The sequence below is a fragment of the Cornus florida genome, unplaced genomic scaffold (assembly GCF_030987335.1).
Source record: "Cornus florida cultivar Cherokee Brave unplaced genomic scaffold, ASM3098733v1 CherokeeBrave_3.0.0_Hap2_Chr10, whole genome shotgun sequence".
Lineage (NCBI taxonomy): Eukaryota > Viridiplantae > Streptophyta > Magnoliopsida > Cornales > Cornaceae > Cornus > Cornus florida.
In genome coordinates, this window is record NW_026775580.1 from 58,598,310 (window position 1) to 58,619,714 (window position 21,405).

A 21,405-nucleotide genomic window follows, 5' to 3' on the forward strand; every position below is an offset into this window, starting at 1 on the left:
TCTCTTATTTTTCCAAAACACTTGCTTACTAAATAGGGTTAGAAGTGGGGTTTAATGGGTCATTTATTATTTGGTTCTTAATGGGGTTAATTAAAGTACCAATAATAAGATTTTCAATATCACCTTTGTTAATCCCGAATCCCCGAGTTGGTCATGTGACAGTACCTAGAATGACTACTTGAAAAAGAGAGAAAAAGATCATTGGTTTGTGCATGCCCTTCTTCTTTAATACCAATATAACATGATTATTACATAAGTAGCACGATAAGACACGCGTAACTCGTTTAATAAATGAATCAAGACTTGACACGATACGAAATGACACGACAAGACAAGTTTAAGTCATTTCTGACACGAACATGACATATTTATTCAACACGTTTAATTAAATGACTTATTTTTAATACGAACGCGACACGTTTAATTAAATTGGTTAATCTAGTTATAAACAGGTTGGCAGGTCAAACACGAATATAACACGTTTAATTACTGAATTGACATGATTACGACACAATTAAATCAAACCCAAACCCACTTATCTCTTATCGTGTTAGAGTGTCGTGTCAAATATTGCCACACATTTCCGCTTTGTTCATTCTCAACAAAAAATTTATAAAACCCTCCAAAAAAAATATTTATTTTAGTATTTATTAATTTTAATATTTCATTTTAATTTTATTTATTGAAAAAAGAAATACCTAAAATTTCCTTAAAGTTATCTAATGAGTGCAATAGTGTCCCGGCACGACCACCTGTCTCGGCCCTAAATAAAATTGAGTTCTTACTTTTCAACTAAAATCAAGATCAAATTGCAATTTACACCATTCAAGTCCAAAAATTTTCAGACTAGGTTCGAGTTAGTCCGGGTTGTGCTCGACTGAGTTGCAACCCTAATTTGTTAGGTATTACCAAGGTAGTATTATTTTTTTAAGCTATGGAGCCCTAATTCAACATCCAACAGTTATAGATAAATATACTAAAAACCCGGGGTCCAAAGAGCAAAACCGCCTTCGAGAGGGACTGTGTATGTATGTCAGCTCTTCTATATAAAACGCCCCCTAACTCCGTTTCAAGGGTTAAACAAAATTCACACACAAAAGAGACCCCTTCACCCTTCGTCTCTCTCTCTCCTCTTTGCTTTGGGGTTTCGCTTCGCTTCTCCTCTTCTCTCTCTATACAACTTTCTCTCTCTATATATACACACATATATACATCTCGGCGTTTTCTCTGTATATTCGACCCTTCGGATGTTTATGCATCCATGCCCCTCTCTATCAACAGCAAGGTCACTCCTTTTCCCTATCTCTCTCTATGTGTGTGTTTGTGTGTTGTGTGTTGTGTTTGATCTCTTTATTCATCTTTTTTTATCAATCGAAACCCTGATACATTTTTCTGGGTTTTGTACTTGTGTGTTTGTTTCTTTAATCTTTTCAATCCTAGATTCGATTCTGATTTTCTGTTGTTTATATGCTTCAGTACATACAAGTAGAGGAGTAGAGGTCACATGGCAACCCTAAGATCGAGCTTTCCGTCAAGGTTGCGGCAGCTTTTATCTGGCGAGGGAGCTATTGGTCCCTCTCTCAAACTCGACTCAGAGCCTGTGAGTACTTCCATCATCATCTCTCTCTCCCTATATATATATGTCTATCTTCGTAATCTGCATGAGTTATATATATGTGCATATACATTTAAAGGAGTACTGCCTGGTTTTTTTTGGGTTTTATTAGAATTGATATTTAATTGTTTAATCATTAGGGTTATAATTGTTTTTGCACTATCAGATTCGATAAAAGGGTCTTTGTTGTAGATGGTACTGTGATTATTGGTAAAGTAGGCATAGTAGTGTATATTGTGGCGATAGTTTTTAAGCAGCGTTAGCTTTAGGGACATTTGGCATTATTGTTTGGTGGTGGTGGAGAGGGTAGATTCTATTGAGATAATAGTTTATGCATCTTTTATATCGTTGTAACTGTGATTTTTTGTGTTTATCAGTCTGGATGGTTTATATTTGATTAGGAAGCATGCCTTATTTAATCTTCAAATGTAATGGCATATTCTGTGAACAATTTTACATGTTGTTCATACTCAAAGGACTTGATAACTCTGAAGAGTTTGAAATTTATAGTTTTGGGACTTACTGCTGCTTGTGTTGGATGTACTGGTAATCTTAAATGTAAATTTTTATGGCTTCATCTTTTATTGTTTATGAGGAAATGGGACTCTGTTGAAAACCATTTGTTTCTAGCCTGAATTTGATGCTAGTTAATTTAGTTTGATATTGCTGAACATGTCCAAGGTGAGGAATGGTGCAATGGAAACACTTAAGCCCTTCTTTTCGTTTTGTTTAATTCTTCAAAACCTCACTCTTTATATTGGGTATAAACTAACTCCTATTTTAGGGGAATTTGTTCAACTTTTTCCCTGAAATGAGTCAAATGACCAATGTAAGTTTTGATTCTGACAAGAAATAACTAACATCTTTATGAATTATTAATCTATCTGAGAATTTAACTTTATTTATTTTTTTTATTTTCTTAATCATATTAGGATCAAATATGGCCAGACAAAAAATTGAGGAATAAATTAAACTAGTCTAATCTTCTAGTTGTATGTAATATTTCATCACTGTCTGAAACTAATTATGGTGCATCATGGCCTAGTTAATCCGGTGGCATCTCCTGGATATTCCCATTGGTAATTGCAGGGTTTTTGACTGCTAAAGTCCTTGGGTTCTATGCGGATGGCAACACAGTGTCTCAGCCTATGGGCTGCACTCACTGCAGTTGGGGAGAATTATCCAGGATAAAAAAGAGAAGGAAACATGATGTCTTGAATATATCAAATGTTGTGTTAGGTTTTTTGAAACCTGTTTAAATAGAGTATATGCGTAAATCAACATGAAACAAAATTTTGGAAAGATAAATTAGAGCATAATTTTCCTATAGTTCCTATAGTCACAACTCATTTATGATTTTATGTTCTCTTCTATTTTTTCATGTATGATATCCATTAATTTTTCGTTATGATGAGGAGAATATGCTAGCCACGCTTGCTGATATCTGCAAATTTGTCATTGCTGCCTGATGGATTTGCCTGTGTGGTGTCATTTAGTAATTGTGCAAGAGCACAGTGTTTTTAGTTGTACACTTGTACAATGTACAACCTTGCCACAGTTTCTGAAAATGCTTCCCACAGTGTCCCCAAAGCTCAGTGGATAAAATCTATTGGATGATATTAGAGATCTTAGTTTATGCCTTCCTAAGAGATTGGGCACTCCTTCAATCTATAAGCATTACCCAACTGGAAATGATGAAATAAGATTCTAAATGTCTCCTTGTGTGGAACAAGTAATGCACTACCCTCCCTACCCCAAACTAATGCCAACAATCACCCCCCTCTTATTTTGTGCATTAATTTTAACAGTGTATATTTACTTGCAGCCTCCTAAAATAAAAGCTTTCATCGACAAGGTGATTCAGAGTCCATTACAAGATATAGCAATACCTCTATCCGGATTTCGTTGGGAATTTGGCAAGGTGATAGCATCTTACTTCTGACATTTCTGTCAAGTTCTTTAATTCTTCACTCTTTCTTATTTGTTTCTTTGACCTCAGGGAAATTTTCATCACTGGAGGCCCCTGTTTCTGCATTTCGATACATATTTCAAGACATACTTGTCATGTAGGAGTGACCTCCTCTTGACAGATGATATTTCCTTGGAAGATGATAGTCCTTTTCCTAAGCAAGCAGTTCTACAGATTTTAAGAGTGATGCAAATAATTTTAGAGAATTGCCATAACAAGAGCTCATTTAATGGCTTAGAGGTGTGTTGGAGATGGTTTCTGAATCACATAATATCTGTTGTGTTAACGGGAGTTAAATGTGGAGCAAAAGTAGATTTTTATATTTTATTGCAATAATTTGTGAGCTTTCTTGTGCTATTTTACTTCTGAGGCATCAATATCTGTTTTCTGTCTGAAACTATATTTATTCTTGTTTATTTTCAGCATTTCAAGCTCCTACTTTCATCAACAGATCCTGAGATTCTTATAGCTACATTAGAGACACTTTCTGCATTAGTAAAGATAAATCCCTCCAAACTACATGCAAGTGGAAAGTTGGTTGGATGTGGTTCTATAAACAGTTGTCTCCTGTCTCTAGCACAAGGATGGGGAAGCAAGGAAGAGGGCTTGGGTTTGTATTCATGTGTAATGGCAAATGAAAGAACCCAGGAAGAAGGGCTGTCCTTGTTTCCATCTGATGTACACGAGGATTGTGACAAGTCCCAGTACCGGTTGGGGTCTACACTTTATTTTGAATTTCATGGTGCCAATTCACAAAGCAGTGGGGAAGATAGTGATGGTACTAACTCTTCTAGTGTGAGTGTTATTCACTTCCCGGATCTTCATTTACAGAAGGAAGACGATCTCTCACTTATGAAACAGTGCGTTGTGCGGTACAATGTTCCTCCAGAGCACAGGTTCTCTTTGCTGACAAGAATCAGATATGCTCGTGCATTCTGTTCTCCTAGAATATGCAGGCTGTACAGTAGGATTTGCCTTCTTGCGTTTACTGTGCTTGTTCAGTCTAATGATGCTCATGATGAACTTGTATCCTTCTTCGCTAATGAGCCAGAATATACAAATGAGTTGATTAGGATTGTGCGATCTGAAGAAACTATTCCTGGAAGCATTAGAACACTTGCAATGCATGCCTTGGGAGCTCAGTTAGCTTCATATTCTTCATCTCATGAGCGGGCACGGGTTTTAAGTGGATCAAGCATCAGTTTTGCAGGGGGGAACCGTATGATTCTCCTGAATGTTCTCCAAAAGGCAATTTTATCACTGAATAACTCCAATGATCCATCTTCTATTGCCTTTGTCGAAGCACTTCTGCAGTTTTATCTGCTACATGTTATATCTTCTTCAAGTTCTGGGAGTGTTATTAGAGGTTCAGGAATGGTTCCAACATTCTTGCCTCTTTTAGAGGATGCTGATCCTATGCATATTCATCTTGTCTGTTTGGCTGTGAAGACTCTACAGAAACTCATGGATTACAGTAATACAGCAGTGACCCTTTTTAAAGACTTGGGAGGAGTTGAGCTTTTAGCACATAGACTACAGATAGAAGTGCAAAGAGTTATTGATTTTTCTGGAGTAAATGATAATTCAATTACCATAGGTGAATGCTCAAGATACCATGATGATCAGTTGTACTTTCAGAAGAGGCTTATCCGGCTTTTATTGAAAGCTCTTGGGTCTGCTACTTATGCTCCAGGAAACGCTATGAGATCTGTGAGCTCGAATGATCTTTCCCTACCTGTCACACTCTCACGGATATTTGAAAATGTAGATAAATTTGGAGGTGACATTTATTCATCAGCTGTGACTGTTATGAGTGAAACTATTCATAAAGACCCTACTTGTTTTCCTGCCTTGCATGAATTGGGCCTTCCCGATGCTTTTTTAGCTTCAGTTGTGGCTGGAATAGTTCCCTCGTCAAAGGCTCTTACATGTGTTCCAAATGGCCTTGGTGCCATTTGTCTTAATGCCAAAGGCCTAGAGGCAGTAAAAGAAACTTCAGCTTTAAGGTTCCTTGTTGACATCTTCACCACAAAGAAGTATGTAGCAGCAATGAATGATGGTATCGTTCCTTTGGCAAATGCTGTGGAAGAGCTTTTGCGTCATGTATCTTCATTGAGAAGCACTGGTGTTGATCTAATCATTGAAATTGTTAATAGAATTGCTTCCATTGGAGACAGTAATTGTGCAGGGTCATCGGGAAAAGTCAATGGGAGTACTGCAATGGAAATGGATTCTGAAGATAAAGAAAACGAAGGTCCTTGTTGTCTGGTTAGTGCCGCAGATTCAACTTCAGAAGGCATCAATAATGAGCAGTTTATCCAATTATGTGTTTTTCATGTGATGGTTCTGGTTCACAGGACAATGGAAAATGCTGAAACATGTCGGTTATTTGTGGAGAAGTCGGGGATTGAAGCTTTACTGAAACTTCTGTTACGCCCAAGTATTGCACAGTCGCCCGAAGGGATGTCTGTTGCTTTACATAGCACCATGGTTTTTAAGGGTTTTACTCAACATCATTCTGCTCCTTTAGCACGGGCCTTTTGTTCCTCTCTTAGGGATCACCTGAAAAAAGCTTTGACTGGATTCAGTGTGGTTCCAGGATCCCTCTTACTGGACCCTAGGATGACTCCAGATGGTGGAATATTTTCTTCACTTTTTCTGGTTGAATTCCTTTTATTTCTTGCTGCCTCAAAAGACAATCGTTGGGTAACTGCGCTGCTTACCGAGTTTGGAAATGGTAGCAAGGATGTTTTGGAAGATATTGGACGTGTCCATCGTGAAGTTTTATGGCTGATTGCTGTACTTGAAGATGCTAAAGTTGAGATGGAGGATGATGGTGCTGGTTCTGCTGCTGCTGAGTCACAACAAACAGAATTGAATACAAATGAAACTGAGGAGCAAAGATTCAATTCATTTAGGCAGTTTCTTGATCCATTGCTGAGAAGAAGGATGTCGGGATGGAGTTTTGAGTCGCAGTTTTTCGACCTTATAAACCTATACCGTGATCTTAGTCGTGCTTCTGGTCTTCAACAAAGACAGGGCATTGATGGTCCTTCGGACATTCGTCTTGGAGCCAGTCACCAATCGCAACAGTCTGGTATCTCTGATGGTAATATTGCTAGTGGTAGAAAGGAAGATGACAAGCAAAGATCCTACTATTCTTCTTGCTGTGACATGGTGAAGTCACTTTCTTTTCATATTACCCATTTATTTCAGGAGTTGGGGAAAGTAATGCTGCTTCCATCTCGTCGCCGTGATGATACACTGACTGTATCCCCGTCTTCAAAATCAGTGGCTTCTATCTTTGCATCCATCTCACTAGACCATATGAATTTTGGAGGTCACGTGAGTCCTTCTGGATCTGAAGCATCTGTATCTACAAAGTGTCGCTATTTTGGTAAGGTTATTGATTTTATTGATGGCATTCTGCTGGACAGGCCAGATTCATGTAATGCTGTTCTGGTAAATTGCTTGTATGGGCGCGGGGTGGTTCAATCAGTTTTGACCACATTTGAGGCCACTAGTCAGTTGCTATTTGCAGTTAACAGGGCTCCTACTTCTCCTATGGAGACTGATGATGGGAATTTAAAGAAAGAAGAAAAAGAAGGAACTGATAATTTGTGGATCTATGGTCCTTTAGCAAGTTATGGTAAACTAATGGATCACCTGGTGACTTCTTCTTTTATTCTATCTCCTTTTACAAAACATTTGCTGACACAGCCTCTGATAAGTGGAGATATTCCGTTCCCACGTGATGCTGAGACTTTTGTGAAGGTCTTACAGTCCATGGTGCTGAAGGCAGTGCTTCCTGTGTGGACTCATTCGCAGTTCACTGATTGCAGCTATGATTTCATTGTAACAGTTGTTTCTATTATTCGTCACATTTATTCTGGTGTTGAAGTGAAAAATGTAAGCAGCACTGGACCTCGGGCAGCTGGTCCTCCCCCAAATGAATCAACGATTTCAACAATTGTAGAGATGGGATTTTCCAGGTCTCGAGCAGAGGAAGCCTTGAGGCAGGTTGGATCGAACAGTGTGGAGCTGGCAATGGAATGGTTGTTCTCACATCCAGAGGAAACCCAGGAGGATGATGAACTTGCACGTGCTCTTGCCATGTCCCTTGGGAACTCTGGACCAGACACGAAGGAAGAGGTTGTGAATGAAAACAATCAGTGTATCGAAGAAGAAACAGTTCAACTCCCTCCTGTGGATGACTTGTTATTGACGTGTACAAAGCTTTTGCAAATGAAGGAATCTCTGGCTTTTCCTGTTCGGGACCTTCTTGTAATGATATGCTCCCAAAATGATGGTCAATACAGGTCCAATGTTTTTTCCTTTCTCATAGAGCAGGTGAAGCTTTGTAGTTTGATTTTTGACAGTGGAAACAGTAACATGTTATCAGCCGTATTTCATGTTCTTGCTTTAATTTTTCATGATGATGCGGTGGCTCGTGAAGTTGCCTCTAAGAGTGGTCTGGTAAAGGTTGCTTCAGATTTACTTTCGCATTGGGCTTCCAGTTCATATGACAGGGAGAAAACCCAAGTTCCGAAATGGGTGACAGCAGCTTTTCTTGCCATTGATGGGCTGTTACAAGTGGATCAGAAGTTAAATGCTAATATTGCTGAGCTGTTGAAGAAGGATGTTGGTGGTAGCCAGCAGACATCTATAATTATTGACGAGGATAAGCAAAACAAGTTGCAGTCACCTTTGGGATCATCTCCAAAGAATGCAGATATACAGGAGCAGAAGATGCTTATTGAGATTGCTTGTGGTTGTATTAGGAAGCAGCTTCCTTCTGAAACAATGCATGCTGTTCTGCAGCTATGTTCAACTCTCACAAGAACCCACTCTGTTGCTGTTAGTTTTCTTGATGCTGGGGGTTTACCTTTGCTGCTTTCCTTGCCTACAAGTAGCCTTTTTCTTGGGTTTGACAATATTGCTGCTACTATAATCCGCCACATTCTTGAAGATCCCCATACTCTTCAGCAAGCTATGGAATCTGAGATAAGGCACAGTGTTGTGACTGCTGCTAACCGACAGTCCAATGGACGGCTTACACCACGCAATTTTCTTTTAAATTTAACTAACGTCATTTCACGGGATCCAGTGGTTTTTATGCAAGCTGCTCAGTCAGTGTGCCAAGTTGAGATGGTGAGTGATAGGCCATACATTGTCTTGCTGAAAGATCGTGACAAGGATAAATTCAAAGAGAAAGAGAAAGAAAAAACAGTGGACAAAGACAAATCCCAGACTACTGATGGGAAGGCAGCTTTGAGTCCTGGGAATGGGCATGGCAAACTTCTTGATGCAAATTCCAAGAATGTCAAAGCTCATCGAAAACCTCCTCAGAGTTTTATTAATGTGATTGAGCTTCTTTTAGATTCAGTTGTCACTTTCATACCTCCTTCGAGAGATGACACTGAGACAAGGGATACTTCATCTTTAACAGACATGGACATTGATGTTACTGGAAATAAGGGGAAGGGAAAAGCCATTGCCTCTGTATCTGAAGAGAATGAGACCAATAACCAGGAAGTTTCTGCATCTTTGGCAAAGATTGTATTCATCTTGAAGCTCTTGACAGAGATTCTCTTGATGTATGCTTCATCTCTTCATGTTCTGCTCCGTAGGGATGCTGAAATTAGCAGTTGCAGGAGTTCTCCATGGGGTCCTACTGGTGGAATTTTTTACCATATTCTCCACAAGTTTCTTCCACATTCTAAAAATTCCAAGAAGGAAAAGAAAACAGATACCGACTGGAGGCATAAACTAGCAAGTAGGGCTAGTCAATTTTTGGTGGCATCTTGTGTTCGCTCCACAGAGGCAAGGAGGAGAGTTTTCATGGAGATCAATAATGTTTTTAACAATTTTGTTGATTCTTCTAAAGGTTTTAGGCCACCAGGAAGTGATATCCAGGCTTTAGTTGATCTGCTTAATGATGTAGTGGCTGCTCGTTCACCTACAGGTTCATACATCTCGGCAGAGGCTTCTGCTACTTTTGTAGATGTTGGTCTGGTTAGATCATTGACTCGAACTCTCCAAGTGTTGGACCTTGATCATGCCGACTCACCCAAAGTTGTTACAGGCCTTGTCAAAGTTCTTGAGTCGGTGACAAAGGAACACATACATGCTGCTGATTCTGGTGCTGGGAAGTCTGACAATTCAACAAAACCTACAGATCACGGTCAGCCTGAAGGAACTGATAATATTGCTGATATATCCCAGTCCATGGAAACTGCTTCGCAACATAATCTGAATCCTATGGCAGCTGACCATATTGAGTCTTTTAATACTGTTCAGAATTATGGTGGATCTGAGGCCGTTACAGAAGATATGGAACATGACCAAGATCTTGATGGAGGGTTTGCCCCGGCATCTGAAGATGATTACATGCGTGAAACTTCCGAGGACACAAGGGGTCTTGAAAATGGCCTAGATACTGTGGAGATAAGATTCGAAATCCAACCCCGTGTGCAGGAGAACCTTGATGAAGATGATGATGAGGAGATGTCAGGGGACGATGGAGATGAAGTCGATGAAGACGAGGATGAGGATGATGAGGAACATAATGATTTGGAAGAAGATGAAGTCCATCACCTGCCTCATCATGACACAGATCAAGAGGACCATGAAATTGATGAAGATGAGTTTGATGAGGAGGTGATGGAGGAAGAGGATGAAGATGATGAAGATGAAGAGGATGGAGTTATACTTAGGCTGGGAGAGGGAATCAATGGGATTAATGTTTTCGACCACATTGAGGTATTTGGTAGAGATCATAGTTTCCCCAATGAAACTCTCCATGTGATGCCAGTCGAAGTTTTTGGCTCTAGACGCCAAGGGCGTACTACATCGATTTACAATCTTTTGGGTAGAACTGGTGATAGTTCTGCCCCCTCCCGGCATCCACTTCTGGTGGAACCTTCTTCCTCAAACACAGCTTCTATCAGACAGTCAGGCAAGTCTGGCTAGTGGATGGTTATTTCCCTTATATTTTGCTATTTGAAGTTTTCATCTTGTACTTTCTGATGATTTTACCTTTTAGTTTTATCTTACCATAATTTGTTCTTATGTGTAATTGTGTGAGTTCTTATTGCATCAGTTCTGATTTTTGATCATTTTTTCTTCAGAGAATGCCCATGATATCTATTCTGGTAGGAACTTGGAGAACACCTCGTCAAGATTGGATGCTATATTCCGATCACTGAGGAATGGCCGCCATGGACACCGGCTCAACTTGTGGGCAGACGATAACCATCCTAGTGGTGGTTCAAATGCATCTGCACTTCCCCAAGGGCTTGAAGATTTACTTGTTTCCCATTTGAGGCGGCCGATCACTGACAAGCCCTCTGATCAGAACACGACAACAGTGGACCCTCAAAGTAACAGTGAGACCGGTCAGCTTCACGAATCTGCTGGAATGGTGCCTGAAACCCCTGCTGAAAACAATACTAACAGTGAAAATAATTATGTGCCTCTGCCCTCTTCTGTAGTGATGGATGGATCAGGTAATGCTGATATAAGACCTGCGGAGAACGAATCTCTGCAGGGAATAGATGCTTCAAGTACACACTCTCAATCTGTTGAAATGCAGTTCGAACAAAACGACACGACTGTACGGGATGTTGAAGCAGTGAGCCAAGAGAGTGGTGGAAGTGGTGCAACTTTGGGGGAGAGCCTTCGAAGTCTGGATGTTGAAATTGGAAGTGCTGATGGGCATGATGAGGGTGGAGAAAGGCAAGGTGCTGCTGATGCTCGAACAAGAAGAACAAATGTGTCATTTGGGAATTCTATACCTGTGAGTGGGAGAGATGCACCCCTCCATAGTGTAACTGAAGTTCCGGAAAATCCTATCCAGGAAGCTGATCAGAGTGGTCCTGCAGAGGAGCAGCAAATTAATGGTGAAGCTGATTCTGGATCAATTGACCCTGCTTTCCTAGATGCGCTTCCTGAGGAGTTGCGTGCTGAAGTTCTTTCTGCTCGACAGGGTCAAGTGGCACAGCCTTCAAATGCTGAACCACAAAACAATGGAGATATTGATCCAGAATTTCTTGCGGCCCTACCCCCAGACATCCGAGAGGAAGTCCTAGCGCAACAACAGGCACAAAGGCTACATCAATCACAGGAACTGGAAGGACAACCAGTTGAAATGGACACAGTGTCAATAATTGCTACATTTCCTTCAGATTTACGAGAAGAGGTACATTTTTAATGGTTGTTTTAGTGTTGATATGTCTTATCGCTTCTACTTGACAATTATTGTATGCATTTATCTCAGGTTCTCTTAACATCCTCTGATGCAATTCTTGCCAATCTTACACCTGCACTTGTTGCGGAAGCAACCATGTTGCGTGAAAGGTTTGCAAATCGTTATAATCGAACACTCTTTGGTATGTATCCTAGAAGTCGTAGGGGTGAGTCTTCTAGACGAGGTGAAGGTATTGGAGCTGGTCTGGACAGAGCTGGTGGAGTCATTACTCGTAGGTCTATGGGAAGCAAGCCAGTTGAAGCTGATGGAGCTCCTCTGGTTGACACAGAAGCTTTGAAAGCCATGATTCGGCTGCTTCGTGTAGTTCAGGTATTCCATTGGTATGATTGATTCATTATTCTTATTGTTCCCTTTTGTGATTTATGTATTGATAGATATTATTTTGCAGCCCCTTTATAAAGGTATGCTGCAGAGGCTTCTCTTGCATTTATGTGCTCATAGTGAAACCAGATCTTCTCTGGTTAAAATCTTGATGGACTTGTTGATGCTCGACATAAGAAAGCCTGCCAATCATTTGAATGCTTCTGAGCCATCATATAGGCTTTATGCCTGCCAGAGTCACGTGATGTATTCTCGTCCTCAATTTTTTGACGGTAATACTTTTATTCTGATTTCTCATTATTTGTTGGGCAAGTCATATGTTCTTTTTAGTGGATTTAAAAGTGAAACCCATATATATATATATTGCCTCGGCAGTGTTGTACAAGTTCTATTTGCATTTTTCTTCTGGCACCAGAATAGGATGGTTTGGTTCCCTTTTCAGGTGATGATATGTATTGAACCCCAAGTTGTTTTGGACTTGTCACTGGGAAGATCATAAAATGCTTTTGATTTTAATTTGATTTAATATGTTAGCTGATGTAGTGTCCAAGGAATGGGCTTAGTCTAGGGCTGCAAATGAACCAAGCGGAGCCGAGCTTGATAATGTTTGGGTTTGGCTTGTTCATTCATGGGTCATTTGGATTGTTCATGAGTAGGCTTGGTTCGTTTCACGAGCTCGTGAAACATATTACCTTTTAAATTTTATTATATTTTCGTGAAACATGTTACTTTTTAAATTTTATTATATTTTCTTTGTGTTTTTATTAATAAAACAGGTAGGAAATCTGTCAAAGGAAAAAAAAAAAAGGAACTATTTCTCTAGCTATTTCACCATCAAATTCACTTCTAAAAACAATAAAACATATTCTTCAGTTAGTATTTCAAATATATGTATATTTGTGGAGGACCCGTTCACTTTTGGGTTTGGGTTTGGGTTTTATTCTCAAGGCAGCTCCTTGACTGTGTGTGTTCGGCAGTTAAAGCATATGCTGGTGTTATGAGTTCATTGCTCATGGAGGGGATTGTGGTCTCAAAACCAAATATGTTATAGGATAGGGGGCTGAATCCACCTTATATAAAATGACCACGGAAATTGATTGTTGGCAAGATATGTCCAGATTATGCAATGGATTTAATTTCAGAGGCCTTTTAAAGTTGGATTTCATTCTTTTCTAACTAAGCATAAATAAAGGATGATTTAGCAAGTTAATTTTCTTTAACCTATCTATTTCAAACCAACACCCCCCCCCCCCCCCCCCCCCCCCCCTTCTCTTTTTCCCTTTTCTTCTGAAGTTTGGAGAGAGAACTTTTGAGGAAATTATAAATTCTATTACTAACTTGTATCTGTCTTTTGCTTCATAGGAGTTCCTCCCTTGGTATCTCGACGTGTTCTTGAAACTCTGACCTTCCTAGCTAGAAATCATCCGTATGTGGCAAAGATTTTGCTTCAGTTTAGGCTGCCACAAGAGTTGGAAAATTCTGATCAGGAGCGTGGAAAAGCTGTGATGGTTATTGAAGAGGATGAAAAAGGAAGTAATCAGCGCCAAGAAGGATATTTATCCATCGCATTGCTTTTGAGCCTCTTGAATCAACCTCTTTATTTGAGGAGTATAGCCCATCTTGAACAGGTATGGTTTTGCACTTTTTTTTTTTTTTCATAGATGAACTTTCTTTCATACTTGTGGTTTCTTATAATATTTTTTCCATGTCGGATTCTTGTTCCAGCTGCTAAATTTATTAGAAGTCATCATTGACAATGCTGAAAGCAAATCTAGTTTACCTACTGAATCCGGCGCACCTACTACTGAACATTCTTCTGGTCCCCAGCTTTCCACATCAGATGCTGAGATAAATACGGGCTCCAGTGTTATATCCTCTGGCTCTGATGTTACATCTTCTAAGGCTGATGACTCTGCCAAACCCTCTTCTTCTGGTGCAAATGTTGAATTTGATACCCAAGCTGTACTTCTTAATCTACCACAAGCAGAACTTCGGCTTCTATGTTCACTGCTTGCACGAGAAGGGTATGATGTTCTCTATAGCCAACCCACCTATACATTTTGTCTATTGTCTTGTATCTTTTATGTTAAATTTTTATTGCACGGTATCTTTTCCTAGTGGCATTTGAAATTTTTTTCGTGTTGTGATTACATGTATAGGTCTGTTTCTTGTGTTGTTACTTCTTTTTGTTTGCATAATTATTCTACTGTTATTTTGTTACGTACCCCATTTATTTAACTGCAAGATTGAATTGGTTCTGTTAGTCGATTGTGCTTTATACTGTGTTCCTGAGCTGTCAAATAATGTAGATGAAGATTCTGACATCCTATACGCTATGTTGGTTTGCTGAACAAGATGATTGGCAATGATGTTTTTTCCCTATAAAATTGATGTTACAGGCATTATGTTCAATTATAAAATAGTAAGAATTATCTATTTTGCATATTATGCTGTCTGTATCATTAACTGAGAATTTTTGTACTTATATATATGTGTGTGTTTGTGTGTGTGTGTTACATGTATTTTTGGGGTTGGGGTGGGGGTTGCTTGGTTGAGGATGGGGATTCAATGCTCTTGAGTTGTGTTTTTATTTTATTTATTTTTATTTTTATTATTTTTATTTATATGTTCCCTGCACATTTTGTTCAACTTTCCTGTGTACTGTAACCATATTCTTTTAATTTAATACCTTGTTTTCATTTCCCCACATTTCTGGTCTTCTTGCTTGGCTTCTGCCAAGTCTTACCAAAATAGAAAATGAAATCAGCTGCTCAGTATGTTGTTGAATTTCCTGATTATTGGGTTTAAATTTTCACTCTTTTTTTGAGGTGAATGCAGTCAATGGATTTATGTTGTATGCTACCTTACAGTTAGTTCTCTTGAATGCATCTTTACCATAAGTCTTGATAACAAATTAGATTCCATAATTGAATTCGTCACATATGAAATATTGATTTATAACTGTGAAAATAAGTACAACCTTGACCTCAAGCTAGTGGCAGGGGATACATAGAGGCTTTAAAGTGCCTAAACGGATATTCATAATATATTCCTTATTTCGTGGTATAGGCTTTATCTAAATATTTTGCTTTCTCTGGAATAGTTTTTTGGTTCACCGGTGCAACTAGGTCAAGTACCATGGGACCTAAAATGTTATTGCAATCTACTTTCTTGGATTGTTTTTTGGTTTCTACTTGTTAGGAGCCAACTTGATTATACTTCTTTTCCCTCGTGGTTGTACCTAACAATTGTATTGCATTATTTTCTTTCACACCTTATTCTTGCTCTTATCATCCCAAACCACCGTGTTTAAATGTTAAGTCCTGCTCCCCCTTCTAAGTCGATGCCAGTAACTTTACTGAAAAGTGTAAAAATTGGGCACAAAATATTTTGGTTGGAGACTAACTGCTGTTTCTGTTCCTTGCATACTTTTGGTCAGACTTAAGCTTCTCGTCATTTGGAATTTAATATTTTTCTGAGCTATATATTCTTACTGTTATCTTGTGATATTGCTTCATTGTCTTTATTTTTCCTCTTTTTCGGGGCCATTTTTTTTAATAAAGAAAGTAGATTTTATACATATAAATGATTGCCCATCTGAAATTAGATTTTTACCTATATAATGGCAATATATTGCCGTGCTTCATTAGACTAATGTGTCCGTGCTTCATTAGACTAATGTGTGTCCTTCTCACACTTGCTGTTCAGGCTACATAAATTCCTTGCCAGGATATATGAGCTATTAATGGTTGATTGACTTGATTCCACGTGTATTTGGTAGTGCTATTTTTGAGTTTTAATTATTCAACACTGTTATTCTTTGTTTGACATATCTCATTTTCTTGCAGTCTGTCAGATAATGCATATGCTCTTGTTGCGGAGGTATTGAAGAAGTTGGTGGCTATTGCTCCCACACATTGTCATCTGTTTATCACTGAGCTAGCAGATTCTGTGAATAATTTGACTAAATCTGCGATGAATGAGTTGCACATATTTGGAGAAGTAGAGAAAGCTCTTCTCACTACTACATCATCTGATGGAGCGGCAATTTTGAGGGTTTTGCAGGCATTGAGCTCTCTTGTTGCTTCACTTAACGAGAAGGAGAAGGATCATCAAAATCTTTCTGAAAAGGAGCATGCAGCTGCTCTTTCTCTGGTGTGCGACATCAATGCAGCTATAGAGCCTTTGTGGCTTGAGCTGAGCTCTTGTATAAGCAAAATAGAGAGCTATTCAGATACCACGCCTGATTTGTCAAATAAATCTTTAGTTTCCACGTATAAACCATCTGGCGTAATGCCTCCACTTCCAGCTGGTACTCAAAACATCTTGCCATACATAGAATCCTTCTTTGTCATGTGTGAAAAGTTGCACCCTGGGCAATCAGATTCTGGTCACGACTTTGGTATTGCTGCAGTATCTGATCTTGAAGAGGCCAGTGCTAGCCAGCAGAGAACATCAGCACCAGTTCCAAAAGTTGATGAAAAACATATAGCTTTTGTGAAATTTTCAGATAAGCATAGGAAGCTCCTAAATGCTTTCATCCGGCAAAACCCTGGGTTGCTTGAGAAGTCCTTTTCTCTCATGCTTAAGGTTCCCCGCTTTATTGATTTTGACAATAAACGTGCTCACTTTAGATCTAAGATAAAGCACCAACATGATCATCATCACAGTCCTTTAAGAATCTCTGTTAGAAGAAATTACATTCTTGAAGATTCATATAATCAACTGCGAATGAGATCAGCACAAGATTTGAAGGGGAGGCTAACTGTTCATTTTCAAGGGGAGGAAGGTATTGATGCTGGTGGGCTTACTAGGGAATGGTATCAGAGTTTGTCCAAGGTTATTTTCGACAAGGGAGCACTACTGTTTACAACAGTGGGCAATGAGTCAACATTTCAGCCAAATCCCAACTCTGCTTACCAAACAGAACATCTCTCTTACTTTAAGTTCATTGGGCGAGTCGTGAGTACCTTTCCATTTGTTCTTATTTGATTGAGTTAATAATTGTATGCTTCTTGCTTAGTCTTCTTCGTGTGTTCCAGGTAGGGAAAGCACTTTTTGACGGACAACTTCTTGATGTTCATTTCACTCGGTCTTTCTACAAGCATATCCTTGGGGTTAAAGTGACTTACCTTGATATTGAAGCTATTGATCCTGATTACTTCAAAAACCTGAAGTGGATGCTCGAGGTGTGTTGCATGGGAAAGTTTACTCTCTCTTCCCCACCCCCCTTTTCTGTGTCTCCCTCCTTCCCTCCCTCCCTCCCTCCCTCCCTCCCTCCCTCCCTGTGTGCATGCTTGTGTCTCACATCTGATGCTTCCATTACTAACTTAGCTACGGACCACAAAACTTTAATACTTGGTTCCTTGCTTACTTTTGCAGAACGACATCAGTGATATTCTAGACCTTACTTTTAGTATGGATGCTGATGAAGAGAAGCTGATATTGTATGAAAGGACAGAGGTAATGATTTCCCTCCATTATAAGTCCATGATTAATTCCACAACTTCTATTTGTCTTTCTCTCTCTCTCTCTCTCTCTCTCTCTCTCTCTCTCTCTCTCTCTCTTTACATGATATACATAATGCAGGTGACTGATTATGAACTTATCCCTGGTGGACGTAATATTCGAGTTACCGAGGAAAACAAGCACAAATATGTTGATCTAGTTGCTGAGCATCGGTTAACTACTGCTATTCGTCCTCAAATAAATTCATTTTTGGATGGATTCACTGAATTGATATCTCGGGATTTGATATCTATTTTTAATGATAAGGAACTAGAGTTATTAATAAGTGGCCTTCCAGACATTGATTGTAAGTTCCTTCACTTGTCTTATTTTCTGAAAGCCCATGAAAATTGGTTGTGTTATAACAAGAGTGTATATTAATGCCTTTCAGTGGATGACATGAGGGCGAATACAGAGTATTCTGGGTATAGTGCTGCATCTCCTGTTATCCAGTGGTTTTGGGAGGTTGTTCAAGGGTTCAGCAAGGAAGATAAGGCTCGTCTTTTGCAGTTTGTCACCGGCACTTCCAAGGTATCTTTCCTTGGCATTTTTTTTTATTCAAACTCTGCCTGTTTGCATTCATTTGGAATTTTATTTCCTCTGAACTTCAACCAACAATTAGAAACTACCGTCGAACCTATGGAATTATGAAAATTATGAAAAATCAATTCATGACAAAAAATTGCGAATGGGCGTTGGGCAGGCCCCCGTCCTTTACCCAACTGTTAACATTTCAAACATGGACACGTGACTATGAATATACAATTAGTCAACCTTTTTAGATGCATCTTCAGGCATCATAGCTTTATGTGTGACATAGATTTATTTATGAATATACAATTAGTTTACCTTTTAGATGTGTGTTCAGACATTATAGCTTTATGTATGATGTAGGTTACCTATTTACTAACTTCAAATAGGGAATTGAATGTCTTTTGGTAGTCGGTCTTGGAATGCTCATAATAGGTGGGGCCTTGGTATGAACTGATGCTCCTCATCGATATAGTTATTGGCCATTGTTGCACAAGGCCAAATCATCTTAATTGATTCTTTTATTTTATCTCCAATTAGTTCTACTTGAGTCATCTCACCCGTTCATTTATTTTAGTTTTTTATTTTAAGATGTAAGTTTATATAATTTGTATGTAAATATGCACATGTTTTGATTCTCATGTTCAAATTACCTACCTTTGTTAGAATTTTTTGACCTTTTATTTTTTATAAGCAGAGACTGCACCACATTTATATTTATTTAGAATAGTCAGCCCTCCTAGGGAATTACTCTATTGTCCCGAGGTCCAAGCCAATTAGTCTTTTTGGTGTAGATTCTTTATTGCTTTCGAATTAAAATCATATGCTGGTAAAAATACATTTTGATGTTGAAGATATATATATTCCATGGCATGTGTTTGTTTGTAGTATTTGTTATAAAATAAATATTTTGGTAGACATTGAGAGTGTTTGGGTTTGACAATGAGCTGTTAATCTGAGCAAATATTCGGAAAATGTTGTTGCAGGTGCCACTAGAAGGATTCAGCGCGCTTCAAGGAATATCAGGCTCACAGAAGTTCCAGATTCACAAGGCCTATGGTAGCGCTGATCACTTGCCTTCAGCTCATACTTGGTAACCTTCTATTCTAATTATCACTTACTGAATATCTATCTTCATCGAGCGAGCGAGCGAGCCAGCGTATCCTTGAAAATAGTTAGCTCACACCTTAGAAGGGATTGATTGATTATCTAATTGTTGGATCATGTATCTTGTTTGTTGTTGGATGCAGTTTCAACCAGTTAGACCTACCAGAGTATCCTTCCAAACAACATCTGGAGGAGAGACTGCTTCTTGCTATTCACGAAGCCAACGAAGGGTTCGGTTTCGGTTGAGAAATTGGAATGGGGGATGGGGTGGACATGATGAGAATTAAAATCATGTGTATAATAATATTATGTCAAAAAAATATGTCTTGAAAGGAAGTTGCAAAGTAAAGGGTGGCATTCCAAGAATCAAGTTTATTAGATGTTAATATACTGTACAGTAGTATGGCAAATGCTTCTGGCACCAGTTTTTGTTTCGCCAATGTGATCCATCTCTCTCTCATTTGCTTCCTTTTTTCTTTGTTCCTTCCCTCCCTTTAACTGTTGATACCACTATGCTCATATAATCTCACAGTTCTCCTTTTTTTGGGCAAGTAAAGTTATTGAAATTTTTATTTGAATGCTTTCAATTTTGAGCTTCAATGATGCTGCATTTGGACAACTTCGTAGAGAGAGAGAGAGAGAGAGGAAAAGGGCAAACAATTATAGATTTTGTAATGGCTGTACCTGTTGTGTTTTATGTTACAAAATTATCATGGTATTCTTGTATTTTTTCAAGTACGAATTTTGGACAGGAATGGGACAAATGTACCCGTATCCCGTTCCATCTAAAAATGAGAATGGTGTACCCGTCCCATTTCATCCCGTTTTATGTTACAAAATTATGATGGTATTCTCGTATTTTACAAAGTACGAATTTTGGACAGGAATGGGACAAATGTACCCCTATCCCGTTCCATCTAAAAATAAGAATGATGTACCCGTCCCATTCCATCCGTTTATGTTACAAAATTATCATCGTATTCTTGTATTTTAAAAAAATATAAATCAATTGAGTTTCCTATCACATAGAGTAATTGAGTTTTTATTTTTTTATTATCTTATATTGATTTTCATATTGCTTTTTCATGCTGAATTTTCTTTCAATAATATAGTAATAGAATACTGGGACATGGATGGGGGATATTGAGAGTTAGAATACCTCGACCCTGGAGAGTTAGAATACTCCTGGTGTTCCAAAACCCCATTCTTAAATTTGGAGAGTGAAATATCTAAAATGCCCTTAGACAAAAAATAATAAAATATTTAATTTTTTTTAAAAGTAAATAATAAAAATAAACAAAAAAGTCAAATTAATAAATAAATAATTAGATTCATTTATTATTATTATTATTATTATTATTATTATTATTTATTAAAAAAAGAAATACCGAAAATTCCCTTTAAACAATTGGTCAAAATTGTTGACCAGGGGACAATTTGCTACAAAATTTCAAAATATATGCACTTTTTTGAAAAGGATAATGTTTCTTGCGCATTTTTTATATAGCATGGGTTATTTTTGCACTTTATCTTTAAAATAAAGCATTTACACCATTTGCTATCAACAGTAAGAATCCATTCTTTAAATTAGATGTCATATTCATACTATCCCTTAATGACTTTGACAAGTTATTAAAGCAATAAAATATATTTTTTTTATTTTTATTTTTCAGTATTTGAAGGTGGTTTAGATTAAAAAATTAAGTTTATCAAGTTAAACGTATATAATAAAACTGTAGAAAATTGACACGTAAGTTATTCAACCACAAAAGTTATTCAACTACAAACCTTTGTTTTGGTTGCAGGACGCATGGATTGTTGGAGCAACGGCAGGCAAAAGTGTAGACATCAATTCTTGCCAAAGAATGAGAGATTGGAGGAATCAAATAGGCTATTATCATTCACGGAAGGCATAGAAAGTCAAAACCATTTGTTTCCATCTTTTGTAGTATGACATTGGCATGAACAGCCTCAATCACTTTTCTAATGTCTTTTTTAGTAATTTGCTACATTTCAATCATCCCAACCATCTAACATGGGTGCGAAATCATAAGGCAAAAACTCCGAATTAAATATTATATTTTG

At 38.3% G+C, this 21,405-nt stretch overlaps 1 protein-coding gene across 1 annotated transcript; it reads left to right on the plus strand.

Moving 5' to 3' along the window:
* Positions 1 to 1,075: 1,075 nt before the first annotated feature.
* Positions 1,076 to 19,876, plus strand: LOC132279613 (E3 ubiquitin-protein ligase UPL2-like). Its single transcript, XM_059781632.1, has 17 exons — positions 1,076 to 1,285; positions 1,477 to 1,600; positions 3,441 to 3,536; positions 3,615 to 3,824; positions 4,008 to 10,542; positions 10,715 to 11,784; positions 11,863 to 12,162; positions 12,242 to 12,446; positions 13,537 to 13,802; positions 13,900 to 14,198; positions 16,023 to 17,136; positions 17,217 to 17,363; positions 17,557 to 17,637; positions 17,764 to 17,989; positions 18,074 to 18,213; positions 19,200 to 19,306; positions 19,464 to 19,876. The coding sequence occupies exons 2-17, from the start codon at positions 1,505 to 1,507 to the stop codon at positions 19,564 to 19,566; spliced, it is 10,995 nt and encodes a 3,664-aa protein (XP_059637615.1). The 5' UTR covers positions 1,076 to 1,285; positions 1,477 to 1,504; the 3' UTR covers positions 19,567 to 19,876.
* Positions 19,877 to 21,405: the final 1,529 nt, after the last annotated feature.

Bases quoted from the DNA above. Each gene is read 5' to 3' on its own strand.
- LOC132279613 (XM_059781632.1), top strand. From the start codon at position 1,505: ATGGCAACCCTAAGATCGAGCTTTCCGTCAAGGTTGCGGCAGCTTTTA. The intron at 10,543-10,714 runs GCAAGTCTGGCT...TTTTTTCTTCAG, and splicing joins AGCTTCTATCAGACAGTCAG to AGAATGCCCATGATATCTAT. The intron at 17,990-18,073 runs GTAAGTTCCTTC...AATGCCTTTCAG, and splicing joins TGGCCTTCCAGACATTGATT to TGGATGACATGAGGGCGAAT.